At 34.8% G+C, this 19,914-nt stretch overlaps 2 protein-coding genes across 3 annotated transcripts; both read right to left on the bottom strand.

Annotated features, from left to right (window-relative positions):
* Nucleotides 1-252: 252 nt before the first annotated feature.
* LOC116179382 (facilitated trehalose transporter Tret1-2 homolog) lies at nucleotides 253-19,343 on the bottom strand. 2 transcript variants are annotated; one of them, XM_031499171.1, is made up of 2 exons: nucleotides 19,147-19,343; nucleotides 253-1,651 (listed from the first exon to the last, which is right to left on the bottom strand). In XM_031499171.1, the coding sequence occupies exons 1-2, from the start codon at nucleotides 19,211-19,213 to the stop codon at nucleotides 348-350; spliced, it is 1,371 nt and encodes a 456-aa protein (XP_031355031.1). In that variant the 5' UTR covers nucleotides 19,214-19,343; the 3' UTR covers nucleotides 253-347. The 2 variants fall into 2 exon arrangements, with proteins under 2 accessions (XP_031355031.1, XP_031355032.1); XM_031499172.1 differs by lacking the exon at nucleotides 19,147-19,343 and adding an exon at nucleotides 1,820-1,963.
* Nucleotides 10,624-12,990, bottom strand: LOC116179381 (facilitated trehalose transporter Tret1-like). Its single transcript, XM_031499170.1, has 2 exons — nucleotides 12,745-12,990; nucleotides 10,624-12,252 (listed from the first exon to the last, which is right to left on the bottom strand). Exons 1-2 carry the CDS (start codon nucleotides 12,836-12,838, stop codon nucleotides 10,934-10,936), a joined length of 1,413 nt encoding a protein of 470 aa, XP_031355030.1. The 5' UTR covers nucleotides 12,839-12,990; the 3' UTR covers nucleotides 10,624-10,933.
* Nucleotides 19,344-19,914: the final 571 nt, after the last annotated feature.

Here is a 19,914-nt window from a genome sequence, read left to right as displayed (position 1 = left end):
TCAAAAACAGTATCTCAGATGAGAGTACCCATAAATGATAATGTAAAAAACCTCCCTCCCCATTAATTATCCACCAAGTAGGTAAGCATCTAGAAGATCAAACATAATGTCAATTAAGACACTTTTGGCTATGACTATGGACTATGGAGAGGGTTGCGGCTCGCGAAATCCAAAATGCACTCATGTTCAATTAACATGTGGGTTTTGACGCTTCTTTTAACTGGTGGCGGGTGATAAAACAGAAAACACGTGGTCGATAAAAAAATCTTTTCTAAAAACTTAATCCTATTTACATAGATACGTTTTTTGCGAATAAAAAACACACAAACAAGTTAATAGTTAAATTATTATGAGCTAAGGTCACTTTGAATTTGTTCTAATGTCTTACCGCGCGTCTCAGGTACGAAAAACTTAACAAAAATGGCGCACAAAAACATAGACGCCGCAAATAAGTAAAAAGTATAATTAGGGCCCATATTGTTCATCATTATTGGGAATGACTTTGTCACGGTGCTCAGTAGTATCCAATTTGAGGTCATCGTTATACCATTCGCTAGCCCTTTCACGTCCGGTGCGAACAGTTCTCCATTAATCATCCACAGTATCGGTCCCATGCCCATGGAAAATGTGAAGGCGTAAGCAATCAGACTTCCAAGCGGAATCGCTTCTATTCCGGTAAAGTTAATTCCAAGCTCCTTCAGTTGGAAGTACATGCCCAATACTCCAAGTGATATTCCCATGCCAATTGTGGAGATGAATAGGAACAGTCGGCGATTGGCCATTTCTATTACGAAAACATTCAAAACGGCGGAGACCAGTTGCACCAAGGCCAAGACGATCGTGGAAGTGTACGCGTTCATACCAGTCTGTGTTACTTGAAAAATGCTCACGCTATAAAATAAGATACAGTCGACTCCGCAGAACTTTTGGAAAACTGTAAGTCCAACGGCTGCAATTAAGCCGCGTATAACTCGTCTGCTGGTCAGCGCCTCTTTTACGCTTAGCTGGTTCTCCTTGCTCTTAATACTGGTCTCAATTTCCATCATTGCATCGGAAATATCACAATTCTTGCTTCTATAAAATCGAAGCGCTCTCTCTGCCTCCTCTCTCTTATTGATTTTCATCAAATGCGTCGGACTTTCGGGGAGGAATATGAAAATCATCGTCAAAGCCAAACCGACAATCCCCAGCATGACGGTTAGCGTTTTGTACTCGACGTAAGCGCCGATGATCGCGACCAGTACTACCCCAACGTAAAGTAAAAATTCGAAGAACGACCCCAAAGTGCCTCTGAACGATACGTCTGAAATTTCTGACGTGTACATCGGACTGATCACGCAGATTCCTCCCGTTGCGATGCCGGAGAAGAAACGCGCGATGCAGAGGCTGTACACGTCCTTCGAGAATACGGCGACAACTGTGAATATTAGCAGTGGTAGGATAAGTCCGATGACGCATTTCTTTAGACCGAAACGGCTCGATAGGTATCCTATGGGTAGTGCGGCCGCTAGTACGCCGAGTCCCAGCATCGATCCGACCCATGACGACTCCTCGCTGGTTAGATGGAAGGAGGTGGCGTTTGATTCGAGTTGTGGTAGTACAGGTGATGTCCAGCTGATTGATACACCCAATGTCACCGGTCCAAGACAAACTGAAACAAAAAGGAACGATTAAGTTTGATGAAAGCAGGAAAGTTTACTTTTACGCTGCACTATAGACCTTTGTCTATCAGTAAATGTACACAAATACGTGTATGTTGGTGACAAACACTTCAAAAAACTAAAGTAAAATTTCAAAAAATCGCGAATAATTAACTCACGTGTGGCTAGAAGTTGCTTTAATCTCCCAACTAAATTTTTTTCCAAGTAGTCGTTGCAAGGTGCCATTTTTTGAATTATTTCAAAATAAAGCAAGAAACTGCGGATGAATTCCGAAGTAGACCGGGCGTACGATGACACACACACAAGACTGGCTCCAGTCTTAAGTTGTATGTAGGTAATAACAATAACTTGTGTTAATATAATCCTTCTTCGCTATTTGTAAAGTGAGCACGTGACCTGCGTGTGCATTTGCATTGTAAATACATTTTGGGCAAAGATCGCCACCTACCATAACTTTCAGGCATGGCCCATCCTTAAGGCAAAGTGCAATTTGATGATATCTTTATCTACTTAAACAATAATAACACAAAAATGAAAAACAATGCGCTTTTTGTCGAAATCCACAAGGCAAACTGGAAGCTCGGTCGCTTCGTTTCTAGCTGGGTCAGTTGTGGCCGGAATATTTAAATAAAAGTTCATTATTTTACGATTATTATGTTTTAAGGACTATAATACACTGAAGGATTTATCCTTTACATATGAGAAATTGATTGTCTGTTCGAGTTTTTAAATTTAGATTTTTAATAAAATCGCTCTTCTTATATAGATCCATCAAACAAAGCAAAATTGCATGAGAAAATACAAAACCACAAGCACTCCCTCTTGGGACGGTTCATTTTATTTTTTTTTAATCAGCATCCTTAGTAGTTTCCGAACCATTTACAACCTTTCCTAGAAAGTTCTAAGCTGACTTTAACTTCTAGTTGGAGCTGTAAACCTCCTCCTTGCTCCCATCGATAGGGAGAGGTTGCGAGTGGTGTATGGGACGTGAGCCAAAACCAATTTAATAGGCGAAGCCCTTTCCTTTAAATGAACATGACCAGCTATCATTTTCAGAAAATATGGTTTTCCAAACCAGGAGAGTAATTCATTAGTAAATTCTACTCCCGCGAGAGTAAGGTATATTCACAAAATACAAAATCTCTTGCAGCCCACATAAGTTGTACAGAAGCAAGTTCAAGAATCAGTTGGGGTAGTTATATAATGTGAGTATTATAAATTCAACATCGTTTCAAATCACTTCAGCCTTAGCCCTCAAAATATCTTCTTCTCCCGGATCTTGGAGTTTTACGCACGAGTTATCTTCAGCTATACATCGAACAATCAAATCACCTGGCCCTTGATGAAGCTTTATTACATTGGACTTCATTAACAAAGGGTGGCCCTTTAGACTCTTCAGCTGCTCTTCGCCAGTCACGTCCATACCACCATTTTTTGTTCAGTTCATCTCCTTCAGAAATAGATCAAGCACGTCTTCGAGCCCTACACGAAAAAAAATCAAGTGCTTGGCGGCACACCTTGCATAAGCTTCCCTTGGATCTCTTTTGGAGGGTTCATCTTTTAGAATTTCGATGTGCCTTCGTATGGATCTAACTGTCTGTATTGCCCATACTTGCTCCTGTGGTGAAGCTGGCAATATTTTGGATAATCACGGCTTCTTTTCTCGCAGAAGTGCTGGGCGAAGATCTCCACATGATACGATTAATGAGCAAAAATTTCAGTGACGTGTGCTGATGCCGTCCTGCATACATTTAACATCACGAAAGACTGGAAAGGCAGCGAGAATTCGATAAAATGCCGAAAACACATCACCAAACAAAATATGCTATTTTTTCTTCAAACTTACACAAATTTACACAAAAAACTTATTTTAATGGTAGGCTCTTATAAGATATTGATAACGTTCGTTAAATTCAACGTGATTGTCAAGTAACTAGAAGTTTGTTTTCCTTGGCATAAATAGGCAGGTGCTTTTTCCCCCCAGAGACAGGAAAAGGAAAATCTGCTCTATCGATAATGTCACGTGTCATACGTGGGATTTTTTTATTATCCTAGCTTTTATTTTTTTAGTCGTACAGAAAGATAACAAACCATTTCATGGGAATGGTTAATTAGAGAGGATAGTAGGGATCCTTCCGGAGAGATTTTAGGGATCGATTCGGTGCTGAGCTGCGGAGATTTTAAGCGTAGAATTCTTTAATAATATTAAAATTGGGTCAATATAATAATATTATTAAAGATCTATAGGGAAGGTCTAATTATTTTAAATAATAATATTATTAAAGAATCTATGGGGAAGGTTTAATTAATTTTCTTACAACAGTAAAAACATAGTTCATTTTCGTGGAAGATATATAACCATTTCAATGATCGCGATAAAAATGATAAAATTCATCTATATGCTAAGGGTGAAATTGAAATTCTAATTTGGAATTTTAGACGTTTAAACGACGCAAGTTATAAACATTCTTTAATTGTGTGTGCGTACTATAAAAACAATTAATGGCTTATGAGTAATGTGGTGTCATCCGCACATAAAAGACACTTAGTTAAATTTGACAAATAGCCTGGGAAGTCATTGAAAAAAATTAGAAAAAGAAGAGGTCCCAAAATGGATCCCTGAGGAACCCCCAAATTGATCATCTTCATATCCGATAGCCTTCCATTAATCTTCACCGCCTGTTTCCTGTTTTGCAAGTACGATGCAATTAAGTCGTGGCTGAGCTGGTCGAAATTATAGACAGTCTTTAATTTTTGAAGTAAAATATCATGTGATACACAGTCGAACGCCCTCGAAAAATCTAAAAAAGTTGCCATAGCAAATTCTCCCTTTTTAAAGCTTTCTAAAATATAATTCACAAAAGCTGTGACAGCATCGGCATAGTGCTTTGATTTTTTCGATACCCAAGCTGAAACTTGAAGAAAAGATTATTGTATTCAAAGTACTTTATCATTTGTCGATAAATGGCAATTTTGAAAATTTTTGACACTGTTGGGAGTACGGACAGTGGCCGGTAACTGCTAGGATCTTTTCTATCTCCTTTCTTATATAATGGTATGACAGTTGTAATTTTCAGCTGTTCAGGAAAAATACCACACTGAAAAGACAAATTTACTAATTTTGTTAGTGGATGAATTAGAACGCTACGATTATGTTTAATTATCTTCGTACTCACCCCATACACGTCAGGAGTGCTACTATTTCTCAATAAATTAATAATATCTCGCATTGCTGTTTGAGAAACGGCGTGGAAAGTAAAAGATACATCCAAATTTAGTTTAATATTCGCACTACAAGTAGCTATCGGATCAAGATTTGCATAGGAAATTATTTGGAAAAGCAACTTTTGTAGACTGAAAAAGGTAATCGCTAAAAGTATGTTCATTGTTCCTGAGGTTTAGTATTTTTGCTGAAAGAATGTATAATTCTCCATGCAGCTTTGATTGTATTTTTGGAATTTAAGATTAAATTATCGTAACTAAAACGTTTGGCTAACGTTAGCATCCCTATAATCTCGTTTAAGATGATTTCTTAAACGTTGCAACTCAAGTGACTTCTTATTGCGAATTGCGATAAATAATCTCCACACAAACCACCCTATTACGTTTTTCTTTCAAATCATCATTGAACCAATTTATATTATTGTCACATCTCCTCACATTAACTTCTCTTTCAGGAAACGCCACCAAGAAAGCTTCCATAAAGTAACTAAAAAATGTTTCAAATTTATCGGTAAAATTCAATTAATTATCATTCAGGAAATTCCAATTAACCAGAGTTAACGAGTTAAAGAACAAACTACATCCCCTTCTTGTGGTGGGTCTAAAAATATTTTTAACAAGATCGGTAGATATATAAATTCTTTGTTATCTGGCAATTAACGGACCAAAATGATCTGATAGCAAAGTGTCACAAATTCTGGAGTTGTAAGTATCCAGGCTAAAATTAATAAATGTATTATCCAAACAATTTTGCAACCTTGTAGCCACAAAATTTGTCCTTAAATAACCGTATATTGTAAATAAATCAGATAAATTGGTTGTATTTTTCTCCAATGCGTTAAAGTTAACGTTAAAATCCCCTGTAATAATAACATTGTTGCTGTACGCCAGTTTATACAACAAAATATTGATATTGTCCAAAAAAACATTAAAATCCCCATCTGGAGAACGATAAACTACTACTACAATAATATTCCGACATTTGAGTGCACATATCTCACAGTGCATTTCTATCAAATATTTATATTATATTATATTTATTCAAGCATGTTGTCAGTAAAAAAAACTGCTTTCGGTCATTTTCATACTTTGTTAAAAATATTAATAAAATAAAAATAAAAAAGAATAAAAATATGAAAATAAACTCATGCAGTTTTTAGACAACATGCTTTCCAAAAAATTATCGGTAATTTTGCTTCCTTGAATGCCAAATAACTTCTTATTATCTTCGCCCCTTTTTTTCCTAACTACTGTAGTCCATTTCTGCTACTGCTACCGATCATAGTAGCCTTGGTGGCTGCTACTGATCGGGTAATTACCTTGTTAGAGTCATAAACTATTGCCACTACCTGATTATGCAATTTATTATCCTCATTATTTGATTTATTGACCCCTAAAGCAGGAAATAAAAAATGAAACTCAAAAATTTAAGTTTCAAGTAAAAAAAGGGAAAGGAGCAATTCTTTCATTCGGAATGTGACCAATCATTGCATATAAATAGGTCTAGCCGAAGGTCATTTTAAAATTCTTGCTAAAAAATTCAAGCAAAGTTACCTAATAAATTCGATAATTTCATTTCAAGGAAGGGAGATTCAAGCCCCTTTTTATGCAACCCCGTTGCATAATAACGTGCAACCGTGGGGCTGAAAAGAAAGGTTCTGTTGCAACTGCAAACCAAAAGACTTAATTTAAACCAGAAGTTTCAGAGCTTAAATTGCGATTGTTTAGGTAACTAGTAAGAACTTTGCAACAAGCAACATTATAACATGACAAACTGCTAAAAACGTCTCCTGTGCTTCTATGTAATTCAGCCCATTTTATTTATTTTATCTATTCGTTTTCGAGGTATCGTGCTAATGAACAGATCTCGAGACAGATGGACAGGCACCGCAAAATTATAAACTCTCTACGTCCTAGGAGATCGTCAATAATTTGAAAATGTTGGTTATTTAAAATATTTTTGCTATAGTGTTTTATAAAGAATATATAATAACCTGTCATATTATGTAATAATACACAGGGTGTTCCATATCAAAGTCACATTTTTGTTATCATCTGAAAAATGCGATGTGGTTTTGTTTTTTTAATTGCAGATTTGAATTCATTGGAAAAAATACACAATTTTTATTTATATATATACAGTGTGTAAAGCGATGGGGTATACAAGAGGGAATTTTTTTTAAATATTGATTTATGACAAAAATTTATTATTCATAATATTTCTTGCTTGCTTTGAAAGTACCAATTACGTTTCGATTGTTTGTGGTTTGATAGCAATACGCTATTTTGATCATAATGTAGAATAACTTTCAATAAAAAAATTAATTTTATTATTTTTCCAAATTTCTATAAATAAATTTTAGATTATCGAAACTTTATTGGTACTTTCAAAGCAAGCAAAAAACATCATGAAGAATAAATTTTTTTCATAAATCGATATTGAAAAAAATTCCCTCTTGTATACCCCATCGCTTTACACACTGTATATAGTTGGAAAAAACCTAAATACTTACCAACGGTTATTAAAAAGCACAAAATTTAATAACAAACAAAATTTGCCGAGAAAAATGTAAAACACTAATTTAATTAATTCACAGCTTTTTTGGGACACCCTAAATATCACCACAGGATATATGTTCCTACATTTTTCGAACTAGCTATGAAGTTAATTAGTTTCTCAAGTTTATTTCAAAAAAGTTTAATGTTGAATATGTGGATTATAAAACTGCCTGTGTCAACTTGAAAATCTGTCCATTATCTTTGCATAGAACTAAGATTGATGTTATGTGCTTATATAAAATTATCAATCACCTTCTTGACAACTACTTACTTTCCAAAATTCTAATGATTACTCCTTCCTATGTCCCTCGTCATCAACAGCCTCTCCTATCATCTCAAGCTAGAACCAATTTCTATTATAATGCCCCAATGAATAGAATTTTTTTGTTGTTTAATAACAACGCTTTTCGAAACTTGGACATTTTTTCGTTTAGCTTTAATTTATTTAAAAAGAAATTATTTAAAATATTACTTGAGATCTCTTAATTCGGTTTATTAACTTTGTTATTTATCCTTTTTCCTTTTCTACACGTCGCATCGCATTTACTATCTTGCCATACATCATTTATTTTACTGTATCTTAATTTTAATTTTATTTCATACTGTACGTAATTACATTTTGTTTGCCTCTACTCTTTGTTGAATTTAAGTAGCACATCACTTGTGTCCTGCATACTAATTTATCACTTATGTGTTTAAAATTATTTTTATTTTAATATTTTATTTATATTTTAATTTACTCTGTTAACCTTGTTTAAGCTTTTATTTTGATTATACTTGTGGAATGTCACATTTACCATTGATTTATATTTTTTTCAATACGATGTAGTTGCTATCTTAGGTTTGTCCTGTTTGCAACTCAAATTGATTAAATAAATAAATTAAATAAATAAACAAATAAATTAACCAACTCTTACGTATATATAAGTAATAAATTATGGAAAACAATTTAATACTTACTAAATAGTACACAATACAATAGATAGTGGCGCCATCGTGCTGTATTTGCGAACTAGTGCAAAATTCGGCCTGGCAACATCCAGAATCTGATTCAGCACATTTTTTTACATCTAAAAAACCATGTGGCCAAAATGGCTCATAAAATGCCGTTAGAACTAAGAAACAGAGTCGTTTTTCGATTTGGCCACTTAACTATAGGGGCTATACTCATCTGCAAAGCTCACAGAAACAATAAAAATCTGCACTTAATCCTTAAGACCAATCGATTGACTGTAACCAGTTGCCAAAGGAAGAAGGACCTTGTAGTTTGTGTGCTCGCCATAAAAGAATTATATTGCTTATCAAGCTGAAGAAGCGTGAAAGGCAACCGCGTTATCTCTAATTGCACAGTAAATTTACAAAGTTAAACATTTGTTTTGGGTTAATTTACAACTTTTACTGATACTACGTAACAATGCTGTACCAGTGAAACAAAGAAAGTATCCCATTCCCACACTTTCTTGAGAATTCACCTCTCAATAAGCAATAAAATAACTATTGTTCAATCCTGTCATTGAATACAAGTGTTTCTTACTTAGATACCAAATGTGAAAGTGTTTGTTTTACCCATTCAAACTATTTCCATAGCAACGGGTGAGCGAAAAGAGTGAGTGAAAAATTTTCACCCACTCATAAATACACATACGCTGAACATTTATTTATTCATAATTCATCACTAATAGATACAAAGCAACAAAATTACTTATAAATATGAAAATTAACATCACAATTGTTAAAAATTGGTTGATTGATACCAGGGACTTTAACTTTTCCACTTCCACTTCTCTTTGATCAAATGTCTTCGCTTTTTTAGGTTGATAACCCTTAGAATTACTTTTTAGAATCGCGAACAAGGTTTTAAACCTAAAACATTTCATATATTACAACCAGTAAATTAATAATGAACTGAAACTTACTTGCTTATGTCCACTTTCTCAAAAACAAATAGGGTGCATTTAAGCATCGAAAATATAGACCATAAAGAAGGGGCAGCGTATTTTTGTATCAATCCATTGAAATAAGCAACCACTACTTCTTCAATTACATTTACGTTTCTGTTCTCCATCCACGACCGAAATTTTTCCAACTCCTTGATGTATCTGTCTTTGGATTTTTTCGGTAATAAATTAAATGTCGCTGCATTCGCTTCTTCCAAAATGTTATCTGGCACAAATACACTATTTTCATCTTCCATTTTCTTGGAAATCTAAACGCGCACACTTTTGCTACAATTATAATTTGTTGACACATTGTGTCAATTGTTTTACCCAGATCTCATGGGAACCATAACAACGAAAACTACCTACTATGTTTTTTCAGATGCTTAAATATTAAAAAAATAACTATTACACTGTTTCTTTTTAAATTTTTATTAGTAACAGGATTGAACAAAACGCTATACAGCACTCGTGGAAAACTAAATCACTCACTTGTGTGTCGTTCCACACTCGGCTACGCCTCGTGTGTAATCTCGACACACGCGTGAGTGAAACTTTTAGTTTCTCCACTTGTACTGTAATATACTATTTTCTACAACTGTCAAAAAAACCTGTCATTTTCTGACGGATTTCGAAACGCGAAGTACTAGATTTTTAAACGGTTAATTAATAAGTAAGGTTGCTCTTGACAACGTGCGCGAAATCGTCAACAGTGAAAAAAAGTATTTCGCACACGTGACAAAGTTGAACTTAAACAGCAAATTTAATTAACAATCGGTTCAGTTGTAGAAAAAATATTGTATATAACGCTAGCGCGAAGTTATTTCGCGCTTTTGACTGATAAACTATTATCTCACTAAGACCATGTTCATTGCAAAAACCCAATTCGTTTATACCCATTAACATGGCCTTTTGCCTTTATTATTCATAATTGCGTGTAAAAACGTACGCGTTACTATTATCGGAATACAATTAAAAGTAAGCCATATAGTTAGCTTATCATTTCTAATTGCTTTTTTAAACGAAGTTATCGAAATACCGAAATATTACTACAGATTCATTAAGGTCGAGTAGCCCTCATTCACTTGTATTTGTATGGAACCGATAAACTCGTTTATAGCACTCACATTAGTATTGGTTGGAAATCATAAAAACTACTGAGGAATCACAATAACAAGAAAAAACTGAATTCGTCGACGTCCCAAAGCTCTGGAAAAGCCATATATTTTTTTAAATAACGCTAATTTAATTTTAAAGAAATTTTAATTATGTATTTATAAACATTTTTAACATCCAAGGTAAATATGTTTGGCATTACCTCGAATTTAGTACAAATAATCAAAATTTTTAATGTAACCGAGTCGCAGAAATATTCTGGAAACAGCGCATCTACATTCGGTCAGAAGACCATACGTTCAGTTCACTATATTCATTTGACTAGATATACCCAATGGCATTAGTTTTGAGACACGCCATCTGTCGGCAGTGAAAACAATATTCCTTATAAATTTATTATAATAGTTATTAAAGTTACATTTTTAATACTGATCCGGTTCAAGAGCTTAATTCAAGTTGAATTGCATGTAACGACTTCCCTTTAGTTTCAATCACACAGAAATGTACAAAAACAACACACAAAACCATACATATAGCGTAAAAGTAAAACACGTATTCGGTCCCGTGACTGTCCATAACAATGGGCGATATCTTCGTTATAAGAAATAAAACAAACACGTTAACCGTCATAATAATTCCATTGGCGACACCACTAACATCAGCCGCAAAACATTCTCCATTGACAATCCACGGTATCGGTCCCAAGCCGACCGAGTACGCGAACGCGTGCATTACCAAACCGACGATGGGGATGGCGTTCAGACCGGGAAAGTAGATGTCATTCTTCTTCAGTTGGTAAAACGCGCCGACGGCCGCCAAGCACACCGCCATTCCAATGGCCGAAACGTGCAAAAAGGTTTTTCTGTTCGCCTTTTCGATGATGAACAATACAATTAGAGCCGAGACGAACTGAGCAACCGCAACTATTATCGCTGACGTATAATCGTCAATATTAGTCTGAGCAGCCTGAAAAATTTGCACCAAGTAAAAGGCGATGCCATCAATTCCGCTAAGCTGCTGAAAGATGGTCAATCCAACTGTTGCAATCAGCCCACGTATTACGACTCTCGATTTGAGCGTCTCGATTGTGAATCGCTCGCTTCGTTCCGCTTTGTGTATTCGCTCGTAGAGCTCGTCCAAATCGTTGTCCACCTCGTAATTCGAGTGTCTGTAAAATCTCAACGCCTTCGCCGCCTTCTCCCTTTTATTCATCTTGATCAGATGCGTTGGACTGTCCGGTAGGTAAAAAAATACTAATCCGATGAGCAAATTGAGGACGCCCACGATAATTGTTAACTTGATGTAGTCGAGGTACGCTCCTATGACCGACACAAAGACCATGCCGACGTAGATTAACATCTCGAAGAGAGATCCCAAAACTCCCCTGAATGATATTTGGCTTATCTCCGATATGTACACGGGTCCAACGACGCAAATGCCTCCGGTCGCCATTCCCGAAAAGAACCTCGCGATGCATAGTGAGTATACGTCGTTTAGGAAAATCGCGATAAATGTAAAAATTAACATCGGCACAAGCAGGAGTAGCGTACAGATTTTTGCGCCGTAACGTCCCACTAAGTATCCTAGGGGGACGGATGCCACTAGCTCGCCGATTGCGACCATCGACCCGACCCATGACCCGTCGCTGACTGATAAACCTGTTCCGCTAAAGTTTGTCGCGTTGCCTTCCAGCAACTGGGGTAAAACTGGTGAGGTCCACGTAAATGCCACCCCGAAACATATTGGGCCGAGGCAAACTGCAAGGAACTTATAAGTTATTGTTGAAGATCGCCCTTTGGGATAATCCAAAATTTTGCTTCTTGTGTTTTGAGTTAGATAAGAAGTGATAAAACGCGACTTGGCGCAAGGTCATTGCCTCGACATCGTAAAGAATGTTTCAATTTGATATGGTAGGCTAAACTGTTTTTAAAAAATAATTAGGTTCATAATTAATATTCGGGGAAGTTATTAAATACGCTTTTCAGAAGAAATTCAATTAACTACAGGAAAAGTATGGCCATAGTATCTAATCATAATTACCGACCAAATTACTCTAGTTAGCAAAAACATTGCCTTGGAAATTGTAATAGTGTAATTGATTATTGATGAAGAATATTTCGCATTCCTAAAGTGATTTTGCAACTTTCTCTACCTATACTTTGGCAAAATTTAAAAAAAGGGGTGCCTACCAAACAGAAAAATTTGCAATTTTGGATTATCCCATCCCGCACCCGATCTAGTATACGCACCAGTTGCGATAATCTGCCTCACTTTTCCGATAAATATCGTATCATGGCTCTTATGGGATTTTTCACTTTGTTTACTCACATCGTGCACCTCCATTTCAACACACCACAAGCGTAACAGTGACAACGCGCATTGAATCGTCGCAAGAGTGATCGATAAGCGCGGTATTTCAATTATCTTTTGAGTGGACAGAAAGTTGCTTTTATATTCGAGCCTATGTTTTGTGTAAAATAAACATTTCAAATCTACGCACACAAAGCTATTAACATAGGCTCGAGGTGGGCGGGAATAGGCTCTTGTCGGGTTGGTTCGAGACGCATGATCTATATACACTGAATTTCCATGGAAATACAAGTATGGAAAACAGTGAGCTACTCCTGTTCTAACAAAATGACTTTGCGTGTTACTTCAAAAAACCCAGAAGGTTTTGAAATGCAAATTGAAAAATGTACCTAGGTAGGTACGCAATTACATTACATTGAACAAATGTGCACATCTTGGAAGAAGCACGTTTCACGTTGACCTTTAAGCCTGATGAAAGGATTGCTTTACGTAAAATTGGGTTTCTAAGATTAAGAGTTATCACCAAAAAAAAACAACACCAATTAGGATGCTATAATTTATTCCCATTCTGATTAGATACGACTTTTAAAATTTACGCTTTGTAACCCTTCATAATTAAATTCTTCTTGGTCCTTCAGTTTAGTATTCAAAATTCAATTACCTACTGTCGTCCTTTAACAAAGATCATACGAGAATAGTTATATAACACACCAAGCTGCATTTCCCGTTTAGTTAGTCGTAACATAATGCGTTTTCCCAATTAAATTATTTTTAACAAAAACGTACACACAGCGCATATTCTATGAGCAAAAATTCACAGATTTCGCAATTCATCGGAGACATTGGAAATGACAACCGTATCACGCCATAATATGTAACAAACAAATAACTCTGGATCACTTGCTCCACTCGCTCGCAAGCTCGCTCGTGTTGCAAACGTCACTCTTCTGAATAAAAACCTAGTTTTCATATACGCGATTACAGCAATCTTTATCATTTATTTCGCGAGAACATTCGTTTAACTTGTTTTATCAACAGTCGTTACACAGGGCGTAAAGATACAAAAAATATATAATACACCTTGTATATAATTGCTTCTATTTTTTTAGCGTCGAGTTGTTGAATTAAACGAGTTTGTTATGCTTTGTCCCAAATCGCTCACTCGTATGGCACGCCATTTTACTATTTAAAATTAAATCTTATAATATTCAAACAAAATAAAAGCTTAACGTTACAGTAAAAACAGGAATATATTGGAAACGTTGTTATTATGTTTATACATCAAATTAACGACGAATTAAATTTATGTTTAGACACAAAAGAAATTTAGAACATACGTCTTAGTACTTATAGGGAAAGTCCTGAATTATAATTATGCCTATACATAAAAACAAGTGTATTTTACAGGGTATTTTATTATCCAAAAATATTTCAAAATCATCGTTTTTAACACTAAAGTGAATTGTATATCTTACAAATGTGTAAAATAAAAAAAAATTAATTTGTATACTTGTGCTGAATTATTATTAGGCCACAACGCAATTTTAATTTATTCTGCTAACTTACTCAATTACTTTTATTTTAATTAAACCTAATATTAATTCCTTCATTTATAATTATGCTTACACTTAACTATAACCGAATGAATTATAATTCGCTAACAACCATTATTTTAATTGAATTATTATTATGCACATATTTTTAAATTCCTGTTTATTATTATGTACTTAAGATTTCTTACTAAATTATTATTATGTAGCTACATAATTTTAATTCAAATTTGACTACAAAAGTAGACGCGGCAACATTGAATGAGAGACACGCTAAAGGAGACACAGAAAGAGAAGGAAGAGTTTGAGCGAGTATATTACCAGTAAGTTTGCTTAGCTTTTTTTTAAATAAACAAACCTTCAAACTAAAGGGGAAATGCATTTGGAAATTAAGGCCGGTCCAGACACAACGATTAATCGGACGAATAAAACGGTTATGTAAGTCTTTCGACAAAACGTAGTATCAGTGGCGCACCCTGCTGATTAATTTCCTAAAAATTAAAATTGACGGCAATCATAATAAAAAAAATAGTACAACTGGTGACCGTGCCTCCGTTACCGTTTCGGCAATTTACAATGTTGTCAAACTCTGCATTACTGAGTTCCGAATTAAAATTATGTATATAATTCAGGAATCTAAATTTTAATTCAGAATTATTATTATTATTATGTACATAATAGTACTTCATATATAATTTAGCCCACAGGATAGAAAATCTTGTAAAAATCTTGAAAAACCCAAATTGTATTGAGAATCGACATAACATAAAAGAATTATTCCATAAAGATACCAGTGCGCAGACCAAGAAAATCAGGGTTGCAAAACAAGTCATATTTTCCATTTAGTTACTCGCAACATAACATTTACAAAACGTTCTCTAAATTAAACGTATACACATACATTCTATGATCAAAAAAGGATTGGAGAAATACGCCTCAATAGCGGCAAGACGCAGAGAATACCTACTTTCCTATTGTAGGGAAAGGATGTAAGAATGAAATGCCATAATTTACATAAAGTTTTTGGAATCTGATGGACTCCTCGCTGTTCTTGCATTTCGAGGGAAACTCGGAAACTTTGCATTGCTTCATTGCCCCCGAGGCGACAAAATAAATCTATTATCACTATACTTCGAATAGTTTCCATAAATCGTGTTAAATCACAATTGGGAGAAAGCTCCAATTATAATCATAATAAAGACCTAGCCGTCGCATCGGCCAAATAAGCATTTTCTAGACAAATTGTGTGTTTTGTTTTTCAAGAAATAAGAAATTCAGCTAATGCAAGCACTTAAAGCACTAAAGTATCGCCAAAGTACAAACTATTAGCGCAACTGTACCTACGCCCTGAAAAAGCACCGCGAGAAAATCTACTCACAGGAAAAATACTGAAGGAACTTCACAACGCAATTTTGCACACTATGTACTTCCCCAACTCAGTGGAAAGTGGAAATGTTAATTTGCATTCCACAGATTGCAAATTTAGTAGAATGTAATAATAAACAATTTTAGTTCAGGCTTCCAAATTCTAATCTAGTTCAATGCTAGAACCACGAGATCAAATTAAGAGCTTGAGCTTTGAATTTCCACCGAAAACTTAACTTTACGTTTACCGTAGTTTTTGTTAAATCTTGGTGCAAGTTCTAATTTGGACCAGATTACTAATCAACGGCGCATATCAGAAACCTCCTAATTTGTGAGCGGATCATTCTGTCGGGTGCATAAGATAAAAGACCTTATGAAGTAATACAAAAATTAAATAATATGAAGAAACAAGTGTGTAATCAACTAATACGCGTGTTTTCTATAGTATTTTTTATTATAATTGCAATATGATTTAAAAATAAAGGAAATAAGATATATATAGCGACGTTATACTCGAGAGATCTCGATGGAACAGACAGACAGACAGATGATGGAAAATCGAGCACCTAAGCGTTACCTCAATTGTCTCAATTATCTTCAATTACTATTAAACCTTGATATTATTATTATTATATTCAATATACACCTGAGCGAATATGACAGTTTTAGTCTTTGTTAAGATATTGCTTAACACGTCGATCGAGATTCTAGAGGAAGTAAATGTATTTATTTGCATTTACCGTTTCAATTACTGGACAGGTTCTTCCAACTCTCATTTAAATGTAAATCCCCTTAGATTATTAATAAAGTTCTTCTTGTACCAGAAAAATTAAAAGAAGCTTAAAACGATGGTAAATTGATACTGGTATTTTCGAGATGGAAACTTGTAATTAATTATACATATAATTCTGAACAGCATTAACGCAAAGAATACTAAAAGTATTAGTTACTCTTTACAAGAAATAAATCATCATAAATCATAAATGACTCAAAGCCTCTTTAGCTAGTTTTGACGCTTTTTCATGTAAAATGAACTGGAAATTCAAAGAATAAAAACTAAATTGCGCATGCCTAACCCAACTTTTGTATTTGCGCAATCCCAAACATCTTTGAATGAAATTTTGTACCTCAAAGCTAATGTCGAATCAAAAAATTTGTTTTACAAGGTATGCTGATCTGGTGGGACAGAATCAACCCCTTAAAGTGTGTTGTAAAAATTATGTACGCGTGAATTTCTCGAGGGTCGTTCAGTTGTATGGGATTTTTTGAATTATGTTGCCACCACTTGGGAATTCAGCAATCTAGTTTCTCAAGAAGATTGATCCATAAATAATGATTTTGACATCCTTTGAGTAAAAATATTTTGGTCGCCAAAAATGTATCATTTCTGGTTCATCGAATTCAATCGTTTTCCCAGAAAAATTTGTGCACAAATAACGATTTGGACAATGCAACGAAAGCAAAAGTTAATTTGTGATAGTTTCACACCTGAAATCCATAACCTTTCATATAAGAAAGGGACCTGAAGTCGATACGAGAGACTGAGCTATAGTACGGAACGACGTAAATGTGAAGACATAAACTCTCCAGTTTCGTGGGTTACGCTACAAACGAATTTCTTCAGCGGGTGGTGTATGCGTGGCACACAGAAAATTATTAATATTTAACCCGGCCGCTCTGTGTAGATTGATTTGCCCGCTCTTAGAAACAAATCTGGCTACGGCCCTGACGGACGGACAGAAAGTCCAAAATCGTGAACTCGCTAGGAGCTCGTTAACAATGTACCTAATCAAAAAGAAGATTGTTTCAAGGAATCCGTGAAATGATTTTTTGTTCAACCATGGTTTTTATTACAATTTGAAATACAGTACTTTCAAATCAAATCATGCACGAGAAAGATTATTTATAACAATTTCAAATAAGGAAATGCTAAAGGAATTTCGCATTTTTTGCAAAATGGATGTATAAATACATATGACTATAAATAGAAAGTCATATGTAACCGGAATACGAAGAATTTGCCATGTTATATAAATCAGTCGAACATTATTTTTTACTATTTCTCAAATCGGTTTAAAAATAAGTTGCTGGCGCCATTGAACTGCACCTTTTACATAGTGAAATCGTAATTATTACACACTTGTGGATTCTATAAAACACAAACAAACTGATCTTTTTAGATTGGATTTAATTTACCAGACTAACAAGTTTTAAGAACATCCTGTTTCATTCTGTACGCGTAAAGAGAATCTAATCAAACATTTATTTCTTGGTTTCGTACCTATCATCTTAGTGTAAGGAATAGAATACACTATGCTATCATGTAGCGATAATCCGAATCGGAAATGATAAACAATGTAGGAGAATGCGTGTACTTAGTACAACCAATATTACAGATTAACGATCCAAGGAAGTTACAGTAATTCGGAAGAAAAATTAAATGTCTGATCCAGTTTTTTGGTATGATGTAAAAGACAAAATAATTCAAGGTTTTAGGGCCGATTGAAAATTTGCGATCTGGGTGGAAGTTTTAGATTTACTGTTTATAGATTGAAAAGGCAAAGATTGAGGATCAAAGCTCCATATTCCAAAATTAAACGCTCAAACTTGGATTCACATTTTATGATTCAAAATTTTAAGATGCACGATGGCACGTGTATTTGGTTTGTTAGATCCGAAACCGATCCGGTACACTACAAATTAATGTCGCTCAGTATCTAATCGATCTGCCTAGATTTCATAAATGTATTGCTTTTATTTCAAACAAAATGATCATTAACTGCAGTCACTTAATCACGAGTAATCACTACTATCATGTCAAAATACTACGTCATTAATTTGCGATTTTACACTTTCTATGAACTGCAGTAAACAGAAATTTCTCCCACGATTCTGGTTTAAAAGCACAAAAAAGAGTCATTTTTTCTAAAAACAACAATTTTCGCGCAGATATGAAGATGCTATTACTTTGTACAAAAACATTTCATCAGGAAATTGCAATCATTAAACTTTGAACGAACAAATAGTTTCATGGATCCGTTTAATCAGATTAATTTCAATGCAAAACGAAAATACCGTTACAATTGAAGTTTTGCTCGAAGTTCACCCGTAATCAAAATAAACGAGAACGTAACAGAGAAACCAGAAAAGACATCCTCTACACAAGCAGGTTTTGAAAATCAAGGATAGCAAGCAAGATTCACTTAAAATTTTTGCATTCCGTGCAAGTTTTTCTTTTTTGCTTTCTAGTTATTAAAAGTCGACGACACGGACGTTTTGAAAAAAATTGCCGGTACCTCCCAGGGAAAGTCTGATAAAAATTCCACAATGTGTTTATCGCGCCAGCTAATGACATTTTTACCTCTCACCCATTACAAACAAATGGACGCGTTTCACGTTAAATTGACAAGAAAAATTTGTACTTACATGTGGCGAATAACATTTTCAATTTCCCAATCAAGGGAATCGCGTTGTTCTTCACCGTATGGGTCATTCTACGTGTTCAACCAGCACTCGAATGACGATTTTGAGTTTTGAACGAACCGAACAGCACTAATTTTGAGTCGATACAAACGCTAAGGTCTAAAGATACTGGTATAAATTGAAAATAGTGTACACACACACAAACCAAGAAGTAGAAGGTGGTTAATTATCGCACGCTCAGATTTATCGAGAACGACTGGATTGAAAAAAAAATATTTTAATATGGTAATTAGCATCGTTTTCCTTATATCATTAACTTAACTACGTATTAATGTATTTGTTTTACGTTAAACTTGGGGCATTACCTAGATAAACCTATCTATTATAGATTAATTGCAATTATTGGCGTGAATTTTGTTTATTGAAATTGCCTCCCAATCTTGGTAGACGAACATTGGCGCTTACTCCTTTCACAGCAAGGTTTTCCTTTAATTTGAGAGGATAAGTTCATTTTTTTTAACAAAAAAGGACCCTAAATTTAAAAGGGGCCAATCCCAAATTTTACAAAAAAGCAAAGTCGACTTTCAGATTAACAAAGTGGACAGCAATTAGCAACAATTTGGCAAGCTCAAATATTTAGTGGAAAACGAATTGATTTCGCAGGCGTATCGAGAAATTGAAAATTTGCTGCACTATGAAACAGGATCTAGTACACGCCAGCTCATTCTTTAAAGTGAATCCTGTAGAAATACAAAACCAGCGGCTACCCAG

The sequence above is a fragment of the Photinus pyralis genome, unplaced genomic scaffold (assembly GCF_008802855.1).
Source record: "Photinus pyralis isolate 1611_PpyrPB1 unplaced genomic scaffold, Ppyr1.3 Ppyr1.4_LG8, whole genome shotgun sequence".
In the NCBI taxonomy this organism is placed as follows: Eukaryota; Metazoa; Arthropoda; class Insecta; order Coleoptera; family Lampyridae; genus Photinus; species Photinus pyralis.
This window is presented reverse-complemented; position numbering and strand designations above follow the sequence as displayed.